Here is a 20,172-nt window from a genome sequence, read left to right on the forward strand (position 1 = left end):
AGATGCAGGACAGCCTCACTACTTAAGGTTTTCTTAGGCCTTGTGAGCTCAGTGACAACTTAGCTGTTTTTTAATCTTTTCAACCTTTAAACTATAAGTATAAACAGTAGCAAGAAAGTGCTTTGTGGTCAATAGGCCTTCACTCCTAAGCAGAGCAACACAAACCAGCGTCAATGTAATAAATGTAGGATTTTTGTCCCCCTTGATGTTGAAGGGGGCATGTAATTCCATTTCAGAGATCACTTGCGGAGGAAGCTGGAGTGGGAGGAGGATATCTCATTGCCTCGTGTGTCACGGAATGCAATTACTCCAGCTGTGAAGACTTACATTCATATTAATGAAGGTGAATGAAGTTGCTCATTAAACCCTGACCCAGCGCTCTTTGATGCTGTCTCCCCCTGTATGCTCTTTTTCATTCTGACATTGTAATGTACATCAACTCTGCTGCGTGTCATGTGTACACTCAACGGTAATTAAAACACAGTGCTCTCTAGAAAATCTCAGATATCTCTCGTCTCTTTTGAAGGAACATTTGTGAATCGCGCACAGAAGTTTTTATATGTGGTGTCACTCAACTTATTAAAACTTCAAATGAAACAAATGCTCATCTCTTTATTAATAGATGTGAAACTGATGTCGATGGAGACATCTGAAAGAGCAGGGAAACTTTTAAACTCTGCACCTTTATTCTTCATTCAGTTCTTCGTCTTGTTGAAATTAATATATAAAATGAGCTAAAGAGACAATATTGTATTTGAAGGACTTTAAATTTGCTTTGATAAAGTGAAGAGTTATATTTATGACCTGTTCTATAATCTACAGGTTTACATTTCGCTATAATGAACATACAATGATATATTCATTATAGAAAGATACTGTCTAAAACAGTGCATGTAATGTGCGCACTTTCTACCTTTATATAATAAGGCTTAATACGCTTTAACTAATGGCATTAGTAGTTGAATATAACCAGATCAATCACCTTCTATGTCACTTTCTCTCTGGACCCGGGCTGCAGAGCATCTCAAAGAAAATCCAACTTTTCCAGTCCTCTTTCAGCTGACGGTGTGACAGCCCCACCTATGGTTTTTACGCTTGCAGGTTTAAATGTCTGATTTTCTGTACCTGTGCTGGCTCCTCGTTCTTTCTATCGCCATCCTCTACCCAATTTGGTCTGATTTTTTTTTTATCCTCTCTGTTTTACCTTAACATCCTTTCATCACTGCAACCATTACTTTTTAATTACTTTAAATCATAAATGGATCCGCTCTTTGTGCAGCTTTAACAGCGGTAATTGGGAAACCTCTGAAGACACGCCTAATATTATAATGTGAGACAATTTCATTTATCTATTGATCCAAAACCCAAACATATCCTGCCACGTGCGCCTGAGATAAGCGTCAAATCCGCTCAGCTGAGAACAAACGTGTCAATGGGAGCTGTCCGTGGTGCTGATCAACCGCAAACCTGTCAGTTTCACGCAAATGCCACTGAATGACTTAAAGATGTTGGGACTCTTACAGGCTATCGTGGAGCAGCTGCACATGAAACACTTTTTTTAAAGTCTGATGCGAGGCAGAAAAAAAAGTTTCAATAGTCGTGACGCCTTCGGTCCACCAACAGGAGGCCACAACTTTCTTCTTTTTTTTTTCTTCATTCATCTACCTCATTGCTTCACAGCCAATGGGATGGCTCACTGCGAACCAAAATGTCAACGGGATGACGTTGTTGCTGGCGTAGGGCTGCGTTTTGATGGCTCTACTAAAAGAATACAGTGGGAATGGACGAGCAGGAGACGCTGCTGGTCAGACTGTGCGCACTGTTGACCTCCGCACACAGTGTTGGTTCATCGGGATTTCTCATAATAACCTCACTTGAGGATTTCGCCTTCTTTGCGCTTTCTTTGAGGGGATAAGTGCTGCTTAACCTCTCCAACTATATTTAATACAAGTATTATTATAACTAAAGGATACGAGTGGTAAGTTGCACGAACATTATTGCTCACACGTTTGTGACCTTTATTAAATATTGTTTTTAGTTTTATGCGCTAAACTTCACATTAAAAACATCCCGGCTTTTTGTGATCCATCGAACTTTAAACTAAATCCTGTACTCTTAGAGTAGATTTTAACAAGATTTGTTAGGGTACTTGTTAATATTTACTATTAATATGCAGAATGGGCATATTAGTAAGGTTTATTTTTGCATCTCAGTGAAGATGAAATTCACTGACATGCGTTGCTGAAGATTAGATGCGAGAAAAACTTCATATTCTCTGGCTTTCTTCACCTGTTTTGGTCCCAGAGGACACAGCATGCTGTCGTCCCTAAAGACCCTGCTGCTGTTCTCGGTCCTGTGCACACCGACCTCCAGCCTGTGCCTCCGTCTCTACCAGACGCGCCCCGACCTCCTCTGCGACGACCAGCTGGCACTCGGGGTCCGGAATGACCAAACTGAGCCTGGTTACTCCACTGTGGACGGCTGGGGGTCCCTCATGCAGTCCGCGGAGTATCTCTCCTCCTCATCCTCCACGTCGTCGTCCTCTTTCTCCTCTGCTGAATCCAGTCGGGAAAAAAGGACTTCAAGTCCCGCAAACTACCGCTTCTTGAGCCGGACCAAGCTCAGGGGCCAGATGCTCCGCAACAGCAACAAAGGGGACCGGAGGAGCAGACTGACCCTGTCCCTGGACGTCCCGACCAACATCATGAACGTGCTCTTTGATGTGGCCAAGGCCAAAAACCTGCGAGCCAAGGCGGCGGAGAACGCGCGTCTACTGGCGCAAATTGGACGGAGGAAATGAAACATGGACAACTTTCATTTAACAGACAGCCATGACCAGTGTTGGCCTCTCAAAGTCTAATAAATTAGCATCTCTTATCATCCAAGTAAACATCCATTTGTTTCTCCGGGGGAACGATGCCGTGTTTAATAATACACAGGCTTTAAATTCAGCTGTTCGCCTGTAAAAGGAAATAATCTCACGCCTTCTTTTCTCCAGATCAAATCACTGAGACCATTTCCAACTGCAAAGGCACGTTTACTATATATATATATATTCGTAGGAAAGGGAACTTGTGAAAAAGTAGATAACTACTGAAAAATGTTTTAAAACCAAGGTTAAATGTTACAGAAGATATGAGCGGATAAATTAGCTGTTGCTGCCTTCTTTTAAAAGTAATTGATTGATTTATTTTTAGTTCATTAAATATGTTTATTTATGCATTTATTGTACGTGCGAATAATCCACCTATATTAAATTACAAACTTTCTCAAGTACTTTGTTATAGCAGACAAACAAAATGACTAAAACACGTCCTCGGTTTTTCGGTTAAATTAATGTTTAATGTGATTGTTTTGCCCAGACTCAATAAATTCAAATAACTGGACGCGATGAGCAAAGCAGCTGGTTTTGCTTACAGCAATAAATAAATAAATAAATATTAAAAAATGCAGCACTGTTGCATAATCTAATAATAATTTGATGTCCTGAGAAATGTTTTTTTTTATTCCAGGATATGTGGGGTTTTTTCTTTTTCATTCTTCATTTATTTATTTATTTATTTAAGAAGCTTTGTGTTAAAAAAAAAAAGTATGAATTCAGATTCAAGTTTTGAACTTTGAATGTGGCCGAAAAACAACACTGAGAAAAAAAAATACTGTACAAATCATCTGCAAGGTCATGAAATACAGTAAAATGCAATTGCATGGGAATGTATGTGTTCATCAGATGTCTCTTATTTTTATACTCAAAATAAAGGATTATTTTTCCTCAAATAAAGCAGGTGTAACGACATACATTTGCCTCTTTATATGCAATATCTATATCACTGAGATTCATTATATATTCTTAGAAAAGATCTTTTCACTACTTCATTGTTCACAAAGTTAAAGCCCGACTCACACACCTTCATGAAAACACTTTATCACCCAAATTTGTCTCATCATAGATATATTCATGTTTCACTTCATATTGTCAGCAAGTAATACATTACAGTGCAAACATATGCTTAAGGGACAGACTTTCAAGGTATAAACTTTAATTAGTGTTGCTATTGCTTGGCTTTACCACAAGAGGGCACCCTACCTTTCTATTCTTTTATGTCTTCTATTTATAAATAGATAGGATTTTGAAGTTGGGAGATTGCAATAAGCAGTGATGGATAATAATAATGTGGCTGGGCAATACGTGTGTCAAAAAACAAACAAGAAATTGGCATATCTGGATTTTGAATTCACCTGCCCCAGAAAAGCATTCTTTACAAAGAATAATGTCGCCCTCTTCTGGTCATTTATGAAAGCTACATTCTAGTTTGTGACGGTCGGTAGCCTAAAGAGAGAGAAAAAAAAAAAACAGGACACGTGTGTGAATGAGAAGGAGACAGGTGTGACAGTGAAGATGCAAAGCGTACAAGTAGTGATGCCACGGAGACCGCAGAGAAGAAGATGTAGCAAAGGTGAACAAATGAGAAGGAAAGGTACATGATCTGCCGTGGCGACCCCTATTGGTCTGTCAACACTACAGTTAAGGAGGGTCAGTGGTGCCCTCATTTCCCGAGCTCGCTGAAGAAGAACTGTGTAGATTAGAAAGTGGTGGGGACCTTCTATCGCTCCACTATAGAAGCTTCCTGGTGTACTGTGGAACAGTGTGGTATGCATGATGCTCTGCAGCAGTTATAACGGCTGTCCAGATGCTAATAAACAGCACAAAATATAACTGACCGTGCATAGAAAACGTAAGATACCACCCAAGAACCTGAAAAATCAGTAAAAAAAAACAGTTCTCACCCTGGACACTTGCTCTTTGACCTGTTGCCCTCTGGTAGACACTACGTGTAAATTAAAACAAGGACAAACACATTAAAAAAACACCTTTTTATCCAAGTGCAATTACCCTCCTAAATCAAATATGACTACTGTGATGCACCTCAGCACCTTCTTCTAAATTCTTGACTACTTCATACTAAAATTAGAACTTGGTTTACCACGTTAATGACTTTGTTTTTTTGTTTTTATTTATTTATACGGTGACACTTGAGACACCCGCAGACGTAGCACCTCATCGTCACATTCTGATTATGATATATGCTGTTTGTAACTGCTTAGCTTGAGATTGATCTTCAAGGAGCTTGTGTTTGCTGTGTTTATTCAGCTCAGGCAACAAAGGTAAACTTTTCATGACAGATTTTAGTTGTTCTGTGCTGTAGCTGGTTCAGCCCTGTTACCAATACTCTAGTAGCTAAAAATACTGTTAAATAAATTAGTCACCTTCATACTTAATATATATCAAGTCAAGCAACTTTTGAAAACTACTTTGCCTGACGTTTCAATAGTCAATTTTTTTAAAGTAAATCTATTTATTTTTGTTGGGGTTTTTTTGGTAATATTAGTACTATATTTATTTTTCAAATCTTTGCCCAAATACACTATTTATATAATAATCAAACTATTATGAAGGCAGGAGATCAAACCCTTGTGAAAGTTCATGGTAGATGTAGTTGTGTAAATAGGGGACGGCAATTTTGAAATGAATTTCTTTTCTTTAGGTAATATAGCTATAGGGTTGCATTGGTTAGGCACAAAGCCTGCAGTGAATAATTACTGTTTTTTTTTAACGGTGATGTTTAATAAATTGGTTTATAATCACTTAAGAGACAAGAGACAAATGTGTTAACAAAATCAAAACAAAAATTGGATTTACTTGTTTAAACCTTATTTTTATTATTATACATTAAATGCAATTTGGTTGGGACAAGGATTATTATGCATGGATTGTTGTTTTCGTGGGACTTTTTAATTCGAGTAACCGTCAGGATGTGTCAGAAGCGCCCCCTGCCGCTCCTTACGCGGAAATATTCTGACGTGTCTTCCGTCGACGTGGACGTTGCCACCGGACGTCAGTTTTCACTTCGGCTACGTGGAAGTAGCTTCTCATCTGTTGCGAGATTGAGAGCTGCTTTTGGCCTCATCTGTCAGCTTCGCGCTTTCAAAATGATTAAAAAATTTGATAAGAAAGACGAGGAGTCTGGTAAGACTGCAGAATTGTAATTTTAAACGGTTGTTAACGTTGAATAGTCTTGAATGGACTTTATGTTGTGGAAGCTAAAGCGGTGCTAGCCTGTTAGCTCACTAGCTAGGTAAACCTACGCTACCTGTCAGCTACCTTGAGCGATAAATGTGGTTTGCAAACAAACGTATGATTAAGATAATGGTTTAAAGAGAGTGTCAAAAACTGAGTTGACGTTGCATTTAAATCCACAGCTACTAAAACATCGGTTTTCTGTAGTTCAGCGTTAGCCGACCGTATTAGCATCGTCAGCTGGATGTTGTCATTTCTCTCCCAAGTCCAATTTATATGAGTGGAAGTTGTACCAGTTTCTGTTGACGTTAAGGAAGACTGTTTGGATATTTGCAGATATCCAGAAGCTAACATACGCTAATAAGAAGATCAAATTAATATAAAGCAGGATTGATTCTATCTTATTGGTTTCTCATTGTCCATTTCTTCTCTACCCCCTTCATATATGTATTTGCTTTGAATAAGGTTCAGTAAAGTTTTAATGGATTATTTTTCTAACACAACTATTTCAACTCATTAGGAAGTGGCTCAAACCCTTTCCAGCACCTGGAGAAGAGTGCGGTCTTGCAGGAGGTAAAGCCTAAGATCAGTGCTGTTGAAAACGTGTTCTTCGCTCACAATAAACAAAGAAAAAAAACGGATCAAAGAAAAGAATATTCGGTGTACTGAAATAAAAAGTGTGTTTTTTTTTGTTTACAGGCTCGCATCTTCAATGAGACTCCCATTAATCCAAGAAGATGCCTCCACATTCTCACCAAGATTATCTATCTCCTCAACCAGGTAAAAAAAAAAAAAAAAAAGGTAGACAAACTATGCTGTCTGTATGGCTTTGAGTTCATGACATCATCTTCTCTCATTCTCATATCTTTGTTCACACAGGGAGAGCATTTTGGGACCACAGAGGCCACTGAGGCTTTCTTTGCAATGACCAGGCTCTTTCAGTCCAATGATGTAAGAGGTCCCCTATTCATTTGATCTCTAATTAACTGGCTAAGCATTTCTTTTTAATTAATTCAGGTTTATGCTATTTCTCTTCTAGCAAACTTTGAGGAGGATGTGCTATCTAACTATCAAAGAGATGGCCAACATCTCTGAGGATGTCATCATTGTCACTAGCAGGTTTGTTCATTAAATGGCTTTTATGTATACATTTATGTACATACTGATTTCTTATTTCTCAAATAAAACAGAAGAGTAAAAATAAGCAAAAAGTATTTTCACACCAGTTTTATAGTTGTACTAGCAGTGCACCTCTTAACCATTATTACTAGCAAAATGGAATATTTGATGGTATAAAGTCTGATGAGAACAATATCTTAAAGTTGTTTGCAAAGAAAATTATGATTTTTGCAATAGTGTACTTTTTCTTTTGGCATTCTAGTGTCCTTATTTATTTCTTGTCTGGTATTTTATAGCTTGACCAAAGACATGACTGGGAAGGAGGATGTATACAGAGGACCTGCCATTAGAGCTCTCTGCAGGATTACAGATGTGAGTGCTGCTTAATTTCTGTTCAGAAGAGGAAATTGCTTTTGTCTTTTCTTATTAATGTCATGTTTTTAAGGTAAGAAACTGAAGCATCTTTTAATTTTTCGGTCTTCCCCACAGACGACCATGCTGCAGGCTATTGAGAGATATATGAAGCAGGCTATTGTTGACAAGGTTCCCAGTGTGTCCAGTTCAGCTTTGGTCTCCTCGCTGGTATGAATTGGGCTCATTTTTTTTCTTTCAGTGTTATTCTCAGAAAAAATCTCTTTTCAGATTTTTCTGACATTTCTACACAATTAAAAGTTTGTTATTCACTTCCTTCATGGTGGACTATAATGTTCTTTCCACTTCAATTCTTCAGCACATGGTGAAGATGAGCTATGATGTGGTGAAGCGCTGGGTGAATGAAGCCCAGGAGGCTGCTTCCAGTGACAACATCATGGTCCAGGTGGGTAGGAACAGAAGAAAAACTACAGAATTAATGTTTTCTAGTGCGGTTTGCTTCATTTGGTTAATATTGAGAATAATGAATATTATTCCTGAATAGAAATTAGTTTAAAGTGGCTGCTTATTTGTGTCCTGTTCTCTAGTACCACGCCCTGGGCCTGTTGTATCACCTCAGGAAGAATGACCGCCTCGCTGTGACCAAGATGCTCAACAAGTTCACCAAGTCTGGTCTTAAGTCTCCCTTTGCCTACTGCATGCTCATCCGGATTGCAAGTAAACTGCTGGACGAGACAGAGGGAGGGTGAGTAGACCAGCAGTAGTTTGATACACAAAAGATATGTGGGCATACTAAATTTCAGTCTTGATGTCATGTTGACATGGGTTTTATCCTCGTGTTTACAGTCATGACAGCCCCTTGTTTGACTTCATCGAGAGCTGCCTGAGGAACAAGAATGAGATGGTGGTGTATGAGGCTGCTTCTGCTATTGTCCATATGCCCAACTGCACTGCCAGGGAGCTGGCCCCTGCTGTGTCAGGTTACTAGTTTACTCACATATTATTCATAAATGTGCTAAAAAGTTTATATTGTAAATGAGCAATTTTTGTCTTACTGCATCAATCTCATTTTAAATGTATGTCTTCCTGCAGTGTTGCAGCTCTTCTGCAGCTCTCCTAAAGCTGCATTAAGATACGCTGCTGTCAGGACCCTCAATAAGGTACAGCTGCACACTCCCTTCCTGCAAAATATGGCTTGTTTTTTAAGGTTTAAGTACCAAACACTGATGCATAAACAGCCATGAGTTGTTTAATCATAGCAACATAAAAATAACCTATTACAATTAAAAACATAACTCTGGATGTAGTATAACTACATTAATATTTCCTTTGTGTCCACTAGGTGGCCATGAAGCATCCATCAGCCGTGACTGCGTGCAACCTGGACCTTGAGAACCTGATCACCGATTCTAACCGAAGCATTGCCACGCTAGCCATCACCACTCTTCTGAAGACTGGCAGTGAGAGCAGCGTGGATCGGCTCATGAAGCAGATCTCCTCTTTTGTCTCAGAGATCTCAGATGAGTTCAAGGTCAGGCGCTTTTGTTTTAAATACTCTAAATTTGATTAAGCAGTAAGTCTTAATGCACGTGGGTCAGAGCAGCTGTGGTGCATGAGGTAGAGCAGGTTGTCTACCAATCAGAATGTCTGCGGAGCAATTCCTGACTCCTCCAGTCTGCATATAGAAATGTCCTTGGGAAAGACACTGAACCCCCTTAGGGATAGATGAAAGTGCTGTATCAGTGTGTGTTGGAGTAAATGAGACTTGCAGTAGTAAGAACTGAGTAGGGAGGTACTATATAAGTACTAGTCCATACATGTAGCATGGTGGACAGTGGGGAGATTATCCTTAAAGCTAGTTGTTTTGCATATTTCTGACTCCATAGTTGTTGTTTTTTCTTCTTTAGCTCCACATTCTTAAAGACAACTTTCTTACAGTTAGCTGGTGGAAGGAGCCACTGTGCTCATAGAAATGTGTGCCTGAGAACATAAATATTCTCAGGCACAAAGTTCTACAATATTTTCTCAATGGCTTAATCACTATACAATATTATTGCAATTTTAAACAACTGCAATATGCTGAGTATATATAAGTTATATTTGGATATATTGTTTCTGCTAGCTTTGCCATTCCTTGCTAACGTTGTCGCAGGATGGTGGCAGATGAGACGACCCCTCGTGTTTGTAGCAGTTCCAGAAAACTTTATTGCTGTCTGGTACTTTTAAATGCCATCAGTGTCCTTTGTCTTGTCCTGGTTAGAAAATCCAAAATAAGCTCATAACTTTGGGTTAAATTTTCGCTGTGCTTTGTTGATTTCTTTTTCCAATATCGCTGTCTTTATCAACTTCTTCTTCTACGCTGAAGGTCACTAGAAAAAACCTGAACAGCACCATCTGGTGGAGTAAATAAGCAGTTGATTTTATAGTACTGAGTTTGCGTTTTCTAAAATAACACATCAATATTTGGTGTCCCTGTATCGATATAATATTGCCACACAAAAAATCTCAATATTATGGAAACCAGCCATGAAAACATGCAGGTTGTAGATGAAAAGTGTCATTGTGGTATTACAACCGGATATTAGCTTCTTTTGGGAGAAAAAAGATCAATTTTTAAAATGAGTTTTAGTGCTTTGCTCCTACTTAAAAACAAATCCCATTACCTTTGTTCTATTTTCTGATGTCCTAAATGTGTGTTTTTATTTCAGGTGGTTGTGGTGCAGGCCATCAGTGCTCTCTGTCAGAAGTATCCCAGGAAGCACAGCGTCATGATGAACTTCTTGTCCAACATGCTCAGAGACGATGTAAGTCATATAACCGTGTATTGTCTACATTTGGCATTTGACTTTTTGAGTTTTCTTGTGACATGCTGTATAGAAAATGTGGTTTGTTTTTTTATAACAGATATAGAATCTGCACACCACAATGAATCACTGTAATAATATTTTTTTTTGTAAACCTCTTCTCTCCCTGCAGGGTGGATTTGAGTACAAGCGGGCCATCGTGGACTGCATCATCAGCATCATCGAGGAGAACCCTGAGAGCAAAGAGACGGGCTTGGCCCATCTGTGCGAGTTTATCGAGGACTGCGAGCACACTGTGCTTGCCACAAAGATCCTGCACCTGCTGGGCAAAGAGGGTCCACGCACCCCGCAGCCCTCCAAGTACATTCGCTTTATTTTCAACCGAGTGGTGCTGGAGAGCGAGGCTGTCCGTGCAGGTGAGACGAGTAGGAGAGCATGCACCCCAGAAGTTTGACCTTAGATCTGTAACATCCATAGGCAGAGGCTGATACTTCTTATTTTGGCAGCTTTAGTTAATTTTCTTCCAATTTTTTTTAGGCTATTTACTAACGAGATAAAACATTTGTTTGTGTCATGCTCCACTTTTAGCTGCTGTCAGCGCTTTGGCTAAATTTGGAGCTCAGAATGATGATCTGCTGCCAAGTGTCCTGGTTCTTTTGCAGAGGTATTCATTGGTTTTGTTTGAGTGTATGTGTGTGCGCGTGTGTGCACTTTTGGAAGTACACAGTGGATAAACTCTTTGTGTGTCAGTGCGGTATAATTTTTAACACAGCTCTGTTTGCACAGGTGTATGATGGACAGTGATGATGAGGTGCGCGACAGAGCTACTTTCTACATGAACGTGCTCCAGCAGAAGCAGAAGGCTCTGAATGCTGCCTACATCTTTAATGGTAAATTGCAGTTGGTTTTCAAAATAAAAGAGCCGTCAAGGCAGTTTGTTCGTCAAGCACTCAGCAGGTGATGTGCTGAGTCTCCTTGTATGTGTGTTTCAGGACTTTCTGTTTCCATTCCTGGTTTGGAGAAGTCCCTCCACCAGTACACCTTGGAGCCCTCAGAGAAACCTTTTGATATGAAGACAGTCCCTCTGGCCACTGCTCCAATCACAGAGCAGAAAACGGGTACGACCACAGGGATTTGTTTATTTTTTTTTTTAGTAACCGAGAAACTGTCACGTTCAGGAATCAGATCTTTAAGAACAATTTTATTTGTCCGCTCAGAAATCGCCCCAGTCGCTACAAGCAAGCTTCCAGAAAAGTTGGCCCCATCACGCCAGGACATTTATCAGGGTAAATGAACAGCATCTGTTGTTTTGCGATGATCGGAGATGTGCGTTCACCTTTGTGGTCATTTCGATGTAGCTGGTAAAATCCCTGCTTCGTCTTACATCTGTTTTTGTTCACATCATTGCCAGAACAACTTGCGGCCATCCCAGAATTCCAGGGTCTCGGCCCGCTGTTCAAGTCTTCGGAGCCGGTGCAGCTGACGGAGGCTGAGACTGAATACGTGGTGCGCTGCATCAAACACACGTTCGCCGGACACATGGTGTTCCAGTTCGACTGCACGAACACTCTAAACGACCAGCTGCTGCAGAAGGTATCGCAGTTTTGTTTCACAATTACCTGAAGTTTAATAATATTTTTAAACACCTCAGCATATGAAACGTGTGAATATGTTTGATTCTTTCTTCTAGGTGGTGGTGCAGATGGAGCCCTCGGAGGCCTATGAGGTCGTACACTGTGTCCCTGCCCCAAGCCTCCCATACAGTCAGCCTGGTTCTTGTTACACTTTGATCCGGCTTCCCGATGACGACCCCACAGCTGGTACGAACGTTCAGACATCACCAGTGTTTAAGCTGCTTAAATGCCAAGTTTGGGTGATTTATGCCTCCTGTCTGTTCGCAGTGTCTTGTACGTTCAGCTGTACTATGAAGTACCTGGTGAGGGACTGCGACCCCAACACAGGAGAGCCTGACGATGACGGTTATGATGATGAATATGTGGTATGTAATAGAAAATGTGTGACTTTATTTATATTTGCCCTTCAGCTGTAAAAAGGCAGGAGTATTTTTATTATCCTGCTGCCTGACGTGTGAATGCATTAACGCAAAAATGAGGCAGCTTCAAATCGATACCACAGGTGTATCTACTAAAAGTCATGGACAAGTTTAAATCTCAGTGACCTCGATCTCAAGGTCAAGGTAAGGGGTCAGGTTTTCTGAAAATCGTGAACGAGGGTTTTGAAATTGATACCATAGGTGTGTGCGAGGAGGCGGGCGGGTAGCGTTGGCGGTTAACATGTTTTAGCATCAAACTAAACCTCTTCCTTTGTTTTGGGCGACTTTCTTTAGTTGGAGGATCTAGAGGTAATGGTTGCAGACCACATCCAGAAGGTTCTGAAACCAAATTTCGGAGCAGCGTGGGAAGAAGTAGGAGACGAATTTGAGAAGGAAGAAACTTTTGCCCTGGCATCTGTACGAACTCTAGATGGTACGGACAATTAGAAGTTAATTTTGTAATATAACCTTTATTTAGTTAGCATGTATAGGATAAACTGACCTAAACCACTGTCGTGAAACTTTTCTTTGTGTTTTTGTGTGCAGAGGCGGTGGGTAACATTATCAACTTCCTGGGAATGCAGCCATGTGAGCGCTCCGACAAAGTTCCTGAAAATAAGAACTCACACGTCCTCTTCCTTGCTGGTGAGTGTCTGATATCAGGATATTGATAACTGTATGCAAGTTTAACTTCAACTTGATCTATAAAATATTAATACTGTAAATTTCTTTGAGTTGCTTGAAGACGTTTCACCTCTCATCCGAGAAGCTTCTTCAGCTTCTTCATCTATAATCCAGTTTTGAGATCCCTTCCTAGACGCCTTAACACCCACTCACATCCTGGGCCATCTGACCTCAGGAAATCACATATAGGGTGGGGTTAGGTTTCACAATGAGCTCACCCGAAACCCTGGCTTATTGGGACCCACACCCGTTTTCACACCTTAGCTCGTGTGATTAGGTAGAGGATCATCAGGGGGTCCTTTGTCCCTCTGTAGGGGGTTACTCCCACTGGGTTTAAATCTGGGACTCTCCACCATTTGACCCTTAGAACTGAAGAAGCTTCTCGGATGAGAGGTGAAACATCTTCAAGCAACCTAAAGAAGTCCAGACGCTTTTCTTTCCAAGCTCCTTAGACTACGATGACCTGGATGACTGAGAACCTTCACAGAAATACTGTAAATATGTGTATATGTCGTGAGTAAAAACTTTCCCACTCTCACTCTAAGGTGTGTTTCGCGGCGGTCACGACGTGCTGGTTCGGGCTCGGCTCGCGCTGGCCGACGGCGTCACCATGCAGGTGACGGTTCGTAGCGGAGACGAGAACGTCGTCGATGTCATCTTGGCTTCGGTGGGTTAAAATGGTCGTCATACAGCTTTGTGCCAACGCGACAAGAAGACCTTTCATCCCTGTTCAACCACCTGAAACGTCACTTAGTTCTTCACGGATCTGAAATTCTATTTCATGAATGTTTTATTACTTCTAGTGTATAAACTAAAAAGTGTTCTCTCGCTGTTCCTTTATATTTTCTGCTGGTCCTCATGTTTTGTTATCTGTCAAATCTACAATAAATCATGACTGTCCAAGTTCTGGCTGCTTAATTTATTCCAGTTGGAAATCAAGATATTTTTTTTTAGAAAACTAGTTTTATTTGAAGAAAAATTGACATTTACTTGCTGACATCGAGAGAAATATAGAAAATTATATAAAAATTCATCACAGCTGATAGCAGGACAGACAACACAAACTGGAAGGAATCAAGAGTGTCCCGCAAATAAACTCAATGATGACACACCCCAACACCAGTTCAAATTACTTGACATTACCATGCTCCCTCAGTCACCTCCACCTATTTAAATACAATCATTTTTAGCCTGCATTTCCCATTTTCCATGGTAGTAATGAACATTTCAGGGATTGGTGCTGGTAAATTAGCTTTGCTTAAATCGCAAGGCCGATGCAGCATTTCATCTGGGTACAATCATCACGATCGCTCTTTGCACCATGTGTGCGTCTTTCAATTTGGTACGACACATAATCCGATAGTTCTACAATCAGTTGCATTTGGTTTCCTTTCAGAAAGAGTGAATAAAATTGAAATATGCATTTAAGAAGCCAGTGGGATCTTCCAGCTGAGGGTAGTGACTGATGTGCTCGTCCAAAATTGTGACTGTTGACCTCTGGACCAGCTTCCTGAGGAAATGGAAAAAACATGGACTGTTTCAATAAAACATGCCACAAAGGACATAAAGATAGAGCTTTAAAGCTAGTCATTTGTGACTGATCTTCAGCTCTGATGAGGGAATAAATCTAGCACATTTTTCTAACTTTTGGGTGAGAAACTAAAAGATTAATAGAGCCATCCTCAGCCTCAGCCTTCAAGGCAACCGAAGCTACTCCCTAATCTGCTGCGCTGCCTAAATGTCACCAGCACATGGTTTTCTTCCTTCTTTAACATAATGTCCTGCAAGCTTTCGCAGTCCCAACTGCAAGGTGCACTGAGGTAAATGAGATTCCCAGATGGATCACCTGCTAGGTGCTCTGCTTTTTATCTGTCAAAGCAGTTTGGAAACTTAGCACATTTAATGCTACCCCCAGTTTAGGGGCATTATGGATAATCTGGATTGTCGGGTGTGGGGGTTAAAGAAACAGATGAAGGGGCACTCACTGGTAAAGACGGATGAACTGGGGGTGGGGGTTGACGGGGTCCAGGGGTCCGTAGATCATGTGCACTGAAACACACAAGGAAGACGGTGAGCGAGGGGAAAAAAAATGGAAAGAGGAACACTGAGAAATGGAGGAGCGGTACAGGACGAGTGGGATTAAATTAAAAGGCATATACTGGAGTTATTTCTCCCAAGATGTTGCATTTCTCATGAGCTCTATGCCACACACACGCACTGAGCTTCCAATCACAGATGGACTAAGCAGCTTAGCATCAGCAGCTCTCTGCCTGAGGCTGCTGACACCTTAAGAAATTGTTTGGCCCATGCAAAAGCTGCCCTCTGATTTATTAACACACACACACACACACAGGGATGTGTGACGCAACAGTGAACTTACGTGGGACATACGTGGAAGTGAGCACTCCCACCCAGCGCTCTCTGTGTTTCAGTCTCTGGTTGATGTATTGCAGAATACTGCGGAGACAGAGCGGCAAAGTTAGAAGCGAGCGAGCAGGTTACAAAGGCCAAAAGACCAAACAGGCACACGCACCTGTCCAAAACTAAGTTGCCATCATTGTAGCGTAACCCCGTCCACATGTCCCAAAACTCAGCGTCCGTGGGCTGCGTGTATGGGCCGAACACCTCTCCTATCCTGCCGGTGAGGAAACAAATCAAAGTCCATTATCCAATTATGTAATGTCCTAATGCAGGGCTCCAGCTTTAACTCTGGTGCTAAAGGGCTCAGGCTCTCTTACCCTTTTTGAAAGATCACAAAGTTAGTGAGGCGCGTCAGAATCGGAGCCAGAAAACTCGAGTCCTTCAGAAGCTTTTGGAGGACAGAAACAAGGACAGAAATAAGTTTACCACTCAGACAGCTCCCCTTAAATTTCACTCCATCCTCCTCAGCTTATTTAGTAACATGGGCTGGAAAAAGCAGGATGAAGCAAACAATCGTGACTCACCATCTGCAGCAGCCGTGGGTGGTGCGTTTCTGGGAACAATCCTGTCAGGAAGAAAAGCGTCAGCAGCGCTTGTGACTTTCACGTCGGAACAACATCTGGAATGACGTGCATTATTAACGCTCAAATATCAGGAGCTACATCAACTGGCGATCAATCTGGCAGCTCTCGCTTTCGTCTGCCCTCGTAACCACCCAAGACAGTGTCTAGCAAAACAATCTGTAAGGGTGGAAGCTCCCCTCATAAATGCTGCCCAGGACTGGAAGACGCAGATTGAAGACTGAAATGCACAGATATGGAAATCAAGGGAGAACAACTCGGCTGGTCTACCTAAAAGCTCCCTGCAGAGGATTTGTGGCCACTGCAACAACCAGGCTCCTGTCACCAATGAAAAAGGGACCAAGACAAGACACCAGTGTCAATTATGTAAGGACCAGGTTCTCTGTGGGCATCTGTGTGGTGTACTGCAGCAGTAAGGGGTTCTGAGCCCACTGCTACGGGCCATCAGGTCCTTGTATAACCAAAGTGAGGGCCGTGTCCATGTCCTTGTGGGTGTTGGACCGTCTATCTCCGATCGTCCACGGCTGAGTAATGACCAAAAGAGTAAGGTCGCGAATACAAATAGGTTAGTTTCCTCCTGCAGACAGTTTGAGGAGCTCAGATACCCAGAGGGATCTTGGAGTAGAGCCGCTGCGCTCGCGTGGGTATGGATGCCTCCTGGCAACCTCCCTTTGGAGGTTTTCCAGGCACAGACAACTGTGAGGACACCCGGGGTAAATCTAGAAGATTAGAGAGATTATATATGTCATCTAGTCTGGGAACACCTCGAAATCCTCCAGAAGTAACTGGAAAGTATGGTTCAGGAGTCTGCTGCCACCACGACCCGACTTCAGAAAAACAAAGAGCATTGAATGGATAGATTTTGTAAAAAGCTTAACATATTCAGTTTAAATGTAAAACAAACAGAAAATCTGAGCTGCAGCTTCTGTTTATACTAAAACCAAGGATAACAGAGTGCACTGTACCTCCATTGGAAAGACACAGGCTGTTTAAAGTCAGATGACCTGTGCGATTTTGGTCACTCCTAGTTTGGAAGAAGGACAGAGGAAAAACCACAGCAGGTTAGCAGTTTATCAGTTTACACTGTTTTGGCAGCCTGCATGAAAACACCACCAACCTGTACAGCAGCTCCAGGGCCACGGTGTCTCCATAGTCGTGGGACACCAGGTTCACTCGCTGGTTGCTCAGACCCAAGTGGGCCACCAGGGCTTCAACCACACTGGCCTGCTCGAAGATGGAGTACTTATGGGGCCGCTGGTACATTAGAGCACAGTAAAAACACATGTTAGACACGTTTTAATCAGTCGATGTATAATGATGGATTTCCTGTGTCTAGCTTTCACCCACCGGTTTATCACTGAAGCCAAAACCGAGGAAGTCCAGCGCAATCACACGATGGAATCGTTGTGTGAGCGGATCCCAGATCTGTATGAGAGGAGGGGGAAAAAGAAAGGATAGGTGGGGGTCCCAAACACACCCTTACAGTTCTCCATTTGTTTATCCACTGGGCATGTGCAGAGAGATGGGCACCTTGCTCCAGTCATAGCTGGAAGTGGGGAAGCCATGGAGTAAGATGATGACATCTGAGCTTCCCAAAGCACCGAGAGAGTCTGAGAAGAGACCACAGATCAAAGACATATTTGTGCTTGACTGGCATGTTCTGGTAGCACTAAGTCTGACGTATTACCTCTGTAGAAGATTTTCCAGCCTCTGAAGTGGAAGACCTTCCCAGCACCGTGCCACTTCTGCAGCGCAGTGGACAGCTGAGGGGGCGGGATGTGCAGGTACACGGCCACCAAAGGGATGCAGATCAAACCCACATGAATCCACCACTCTCTCATCTTGAACTCAGCCGTGGGGGGAGTCGCATTCCTGCCTGTGAGAGATGGACGCATGAGCAACAACACGTTAGATAAGAAACCTGCAAGATTCGCATCGATGCACAAGTTCACACAGGTCATGTCGCAGATGCAAGGGGGGAGGAAAGGCCATGTCTTCCTCCTGCCTGCACTGCAACAGTAATTTATCACTGTGCAACTCATTAAAGGAGACAAACCCGCTGTCAGTTATCTATAAATGATCGATAAGTCATTACAACTCCAACCTTCCACCAGACTGATCCTGTGCTCGGTTTACTTCTACGAGACCGACGCTGCTGCAGGTTGCTGTACTCACATAAACACTGTGACCCGTCTTCAGCAGACCTTCGCCCCGTGTTTGGGATCCATTACTGCGCGGAGGAAATTCCTGCCGAGCGGAATAAGGCGACACTTTTCAAAGATTAAAATAAATACACTGAGGTCTCACTCTGCCGCTACGTACACGAGCAAAGAGACTGAAGCGAGTAGCTTAGTTGGTTGTGGTTATTGTCAGTCAACACTTAAGTAAGCCATCATCATCTTAGCCGTTATTATACACGATCTTCGATGGGCTGACAATAGACTGCAGGAGAGAAGCACAGTGCCACTTGCTGGTCTGGATGTGCAAGAGCATTTTATCGTTTCTGACTACATTCATTGACTGGAAAACATCTTAAAAATGTGAAATTTGATCCAGCAAGACTGTTTTCTTTTTGTCTTTTACATCGATTTTATATATAAAATAAAGTGAAATTATTTTATTATTATATTGAGGATTTAGTCAGTTCCATAATAATAATGAGTGTCCTGCAGCCAGTGTCCGGCAGCCTCGCCTCTGTCAGTGCGCCCCAGGGTGGCTGTGGCTACGCTGTAGCTTGCCATCACCAGTGTGTGAATGTGTGTGTGAATGGGTGGATGATTGTGTGTAGTGTAAAGCGCTTTGGGGTCCTTAGGACCAAGTAAAGCGCTATACAAATACAGACCATTTACCATTATCATTATTGTTGTTTTTATTTAATTTTTAAATAAAAAACGTTTTATTTTGACATATTTAGGTATTTTAATCTCTTAATAATTTTATTTTTCACTTCTTCTCCTTCTTTATGTTTTTATCATATTGAAATATTTGCTTCAGCATATTGTATTTTAATATAATATTTTACATATAAAATGTATGTATGTCAAACATTTTTTAAGTGCATGTCATGTTCTGTGTACTGGATGTGGATATATGCATGAAAGGGTCCCTTTGGTACATCTGTTAAACCTTTTTTAAGAGAAACGCATCTCCTAAAAATCAGTATTGATTTACAATCATTCTATCAGTCAGTCATTCATTGGCAAAAGTAAAAGTAGTTTTTTTAAAGGAGAGGGGAAGCCAAAAACCTCTTCGGGCACCCATAGTTTTTATATTTTAATTTCAGAGGACCGTGTTTTCTCTCCTAACAGCAAAGATGCACTGTAGCAGATTTAACTATTAGCTCATTTCTATTTGCAGTCCCTGGATATATATATATATATATATATATATATATAACTAAACCATAGTCTTTAGTTCTTTACTTCAGCAAAGAAAGGTCAGGCCTGGCATTGTTGGAGCAGAGAGAGCTATCTCCAAACATTTTTTCACAAAGCTGCCATTGTACACTGCTCACATTACTCACAATACACTTCATCTCTGAATTTGCCAGATAAACAAATCAACTGTCAAACAGGACTCGATTACCGCAATTAATTTAAATAATATAGTCTCCAACTGTTGCGAAAATTCCACTCATCACAGCCCGTTATTGTCATTGTCCACAAACACAACAGTTATTTGAAGAAAACACTCAAAATAAGCGACACAACTCTTACCAAGTTAAGCCAGAGTGACTTTTCAATTATGAACACTTGTAGTCTGAAAATCTGTCCAAAAACAAAACAAAGCAACGGAATTTGTTTATTAAGACAATGGTGGCCAAGGCAAAGCATTCAATGGTCACTTTGTTAGGTACAGATGTTCAGTTGCTCATTAAAACAAACTTGTAGGATTTACAGATTGATGTGAAAAAGAGAAAATATCCAGTGAGTGGCAATTCACTAGCTGATAGGAAGGCAACAGCAAGTCAAATAATTACTTGTTAAACAGAAGATGCAGAATGCATCTCTGAATGCCCAACATGTTGAACCTTGAAGTAGATGGGCTACAGCAGCAGATGAC

General features: G+C 41.4%; 3 protein-coding genes across 4 annotated transcripts; 2 read left to right on the forward strand and 1 right to left on the reverse strand.

The window, feature by feature from the left end:
- Positions 1-1,839: 1,839 nt before the first annotated feature.
- Positions 1,840-3,629, forward strand: ucn3l (urocortin 3, like). Its single transcript, XM_040035371.1, has 2 exons — positions 1,840-1,978; positions 2,305-3,629. The coding sequence occupies exon 2, from the start codon at positions 2,315-2,317 to the stop codon at positions 2,798-2,800; it is 486 nt and encodes a 161-aa protein (XP_039891305.1). The 5' UTR covers positions 1,840-1,978; positions 2,305-2,314; the 3' UTR covers positions 2,801-3,629.
- A 2,258-nt stretch (positions 3,630-5,887) lies between these two features.
- copg2 (COPI coat complex subunit gamma 2) lies at positions 5,888-14,011 on the forward strand. Its single transcript, XM_040035363.1, has 24 exons — positions 5,888-6,025; positions 6,597-6,649; positions 6,776-6,856; positions 6,956-7,027; positions 7,116-7,195; positions 7,492-7,567; positions 7,685-7,777; positions 7,926-8,012; positions 8,155-8,312; positions 8,414-8,547; positions 8,660-8,727; positions 8,910-9,098; positions 10,276-10,371; positions 10,544-10,787; positions 10,960-11,035; positions 11,158-11,261; positions 11,364-11,489; positions 11,589-11,657; positions 11,783-11,964; positions 12,062-12,191; positions 12,273-12,370; positions 12,719-12,857; positions 12,971-13,069; positions 13,654-14,011. The coding sequence occupies exons 1-24, from the start codon at positions 5,989-5,991 to the stop codon at positions 13,782-13,784; spliced, it is 2,622 nt and encodes an 873-aa protein (XP_039891297.1). The 5' UTR covers positions 5,888-5,988; the 3' UTR covers positions 13,785-14,011.
- A 49-nt stretch (positions 14,012-14,060) lies between these two features.
- Positions 14,061-18,463, reverse strand: mest. Of its 2 annotated transcripts, none has more exons than XM_040035368.1 (12): positions 18,215-18,463; positions 17,798-17,986; positions 17,641-17,720; positions 17,458-17,535; positions 17,228-17,364; positions 17,076-17,134; positions 16,054-16,094; positions 15,847-15,917; positions 15,642-15,743; positions 15,489-15,565; positions 15,094-15,157; positions 14,061-14,618 (listed from the first exon to the last, which is right to left on the reverse strand). In XM_040035368.1, the coding sequence occupies exons 2-12, from the start codon at positions 17,949-17,951 to the stop codon at positions 14,501-14,503; spliced, it is 981 nt and encodes a 326-aa protein (XP_039891302.1). In that variant the 5' UTR covers positions 17,952-17,986; positions 18,215-18,463; the 3' UTR covers positions 14,061-14,500. The 2 variants fall into 2 exon arrangements, with proteins under 2 accessions (XP_039891302.1, XP_039891301.1); XM_040035367.1 differs by having other exon boundaries at positions 18,286-18,461.
- Positions 18,464-20,172: the final 1,709 nt, after the last annotated feature.

This window comes from Simochromis diagramma, unplaced genomic scaffold, assembly GCF_900408965.1.
Source record: "Simochromis diagramma unplaced genomic scaffold, fSimDia1.1 OVJJ01000816.1, whole genome shotgun sequence".
Classification (NCBI taxonomy): Eukaryota; Metazoa; Chordata; class Actinopteri; order Cichliformes; family Cichlidae; genus Simochromis; species Simochromis diagramma.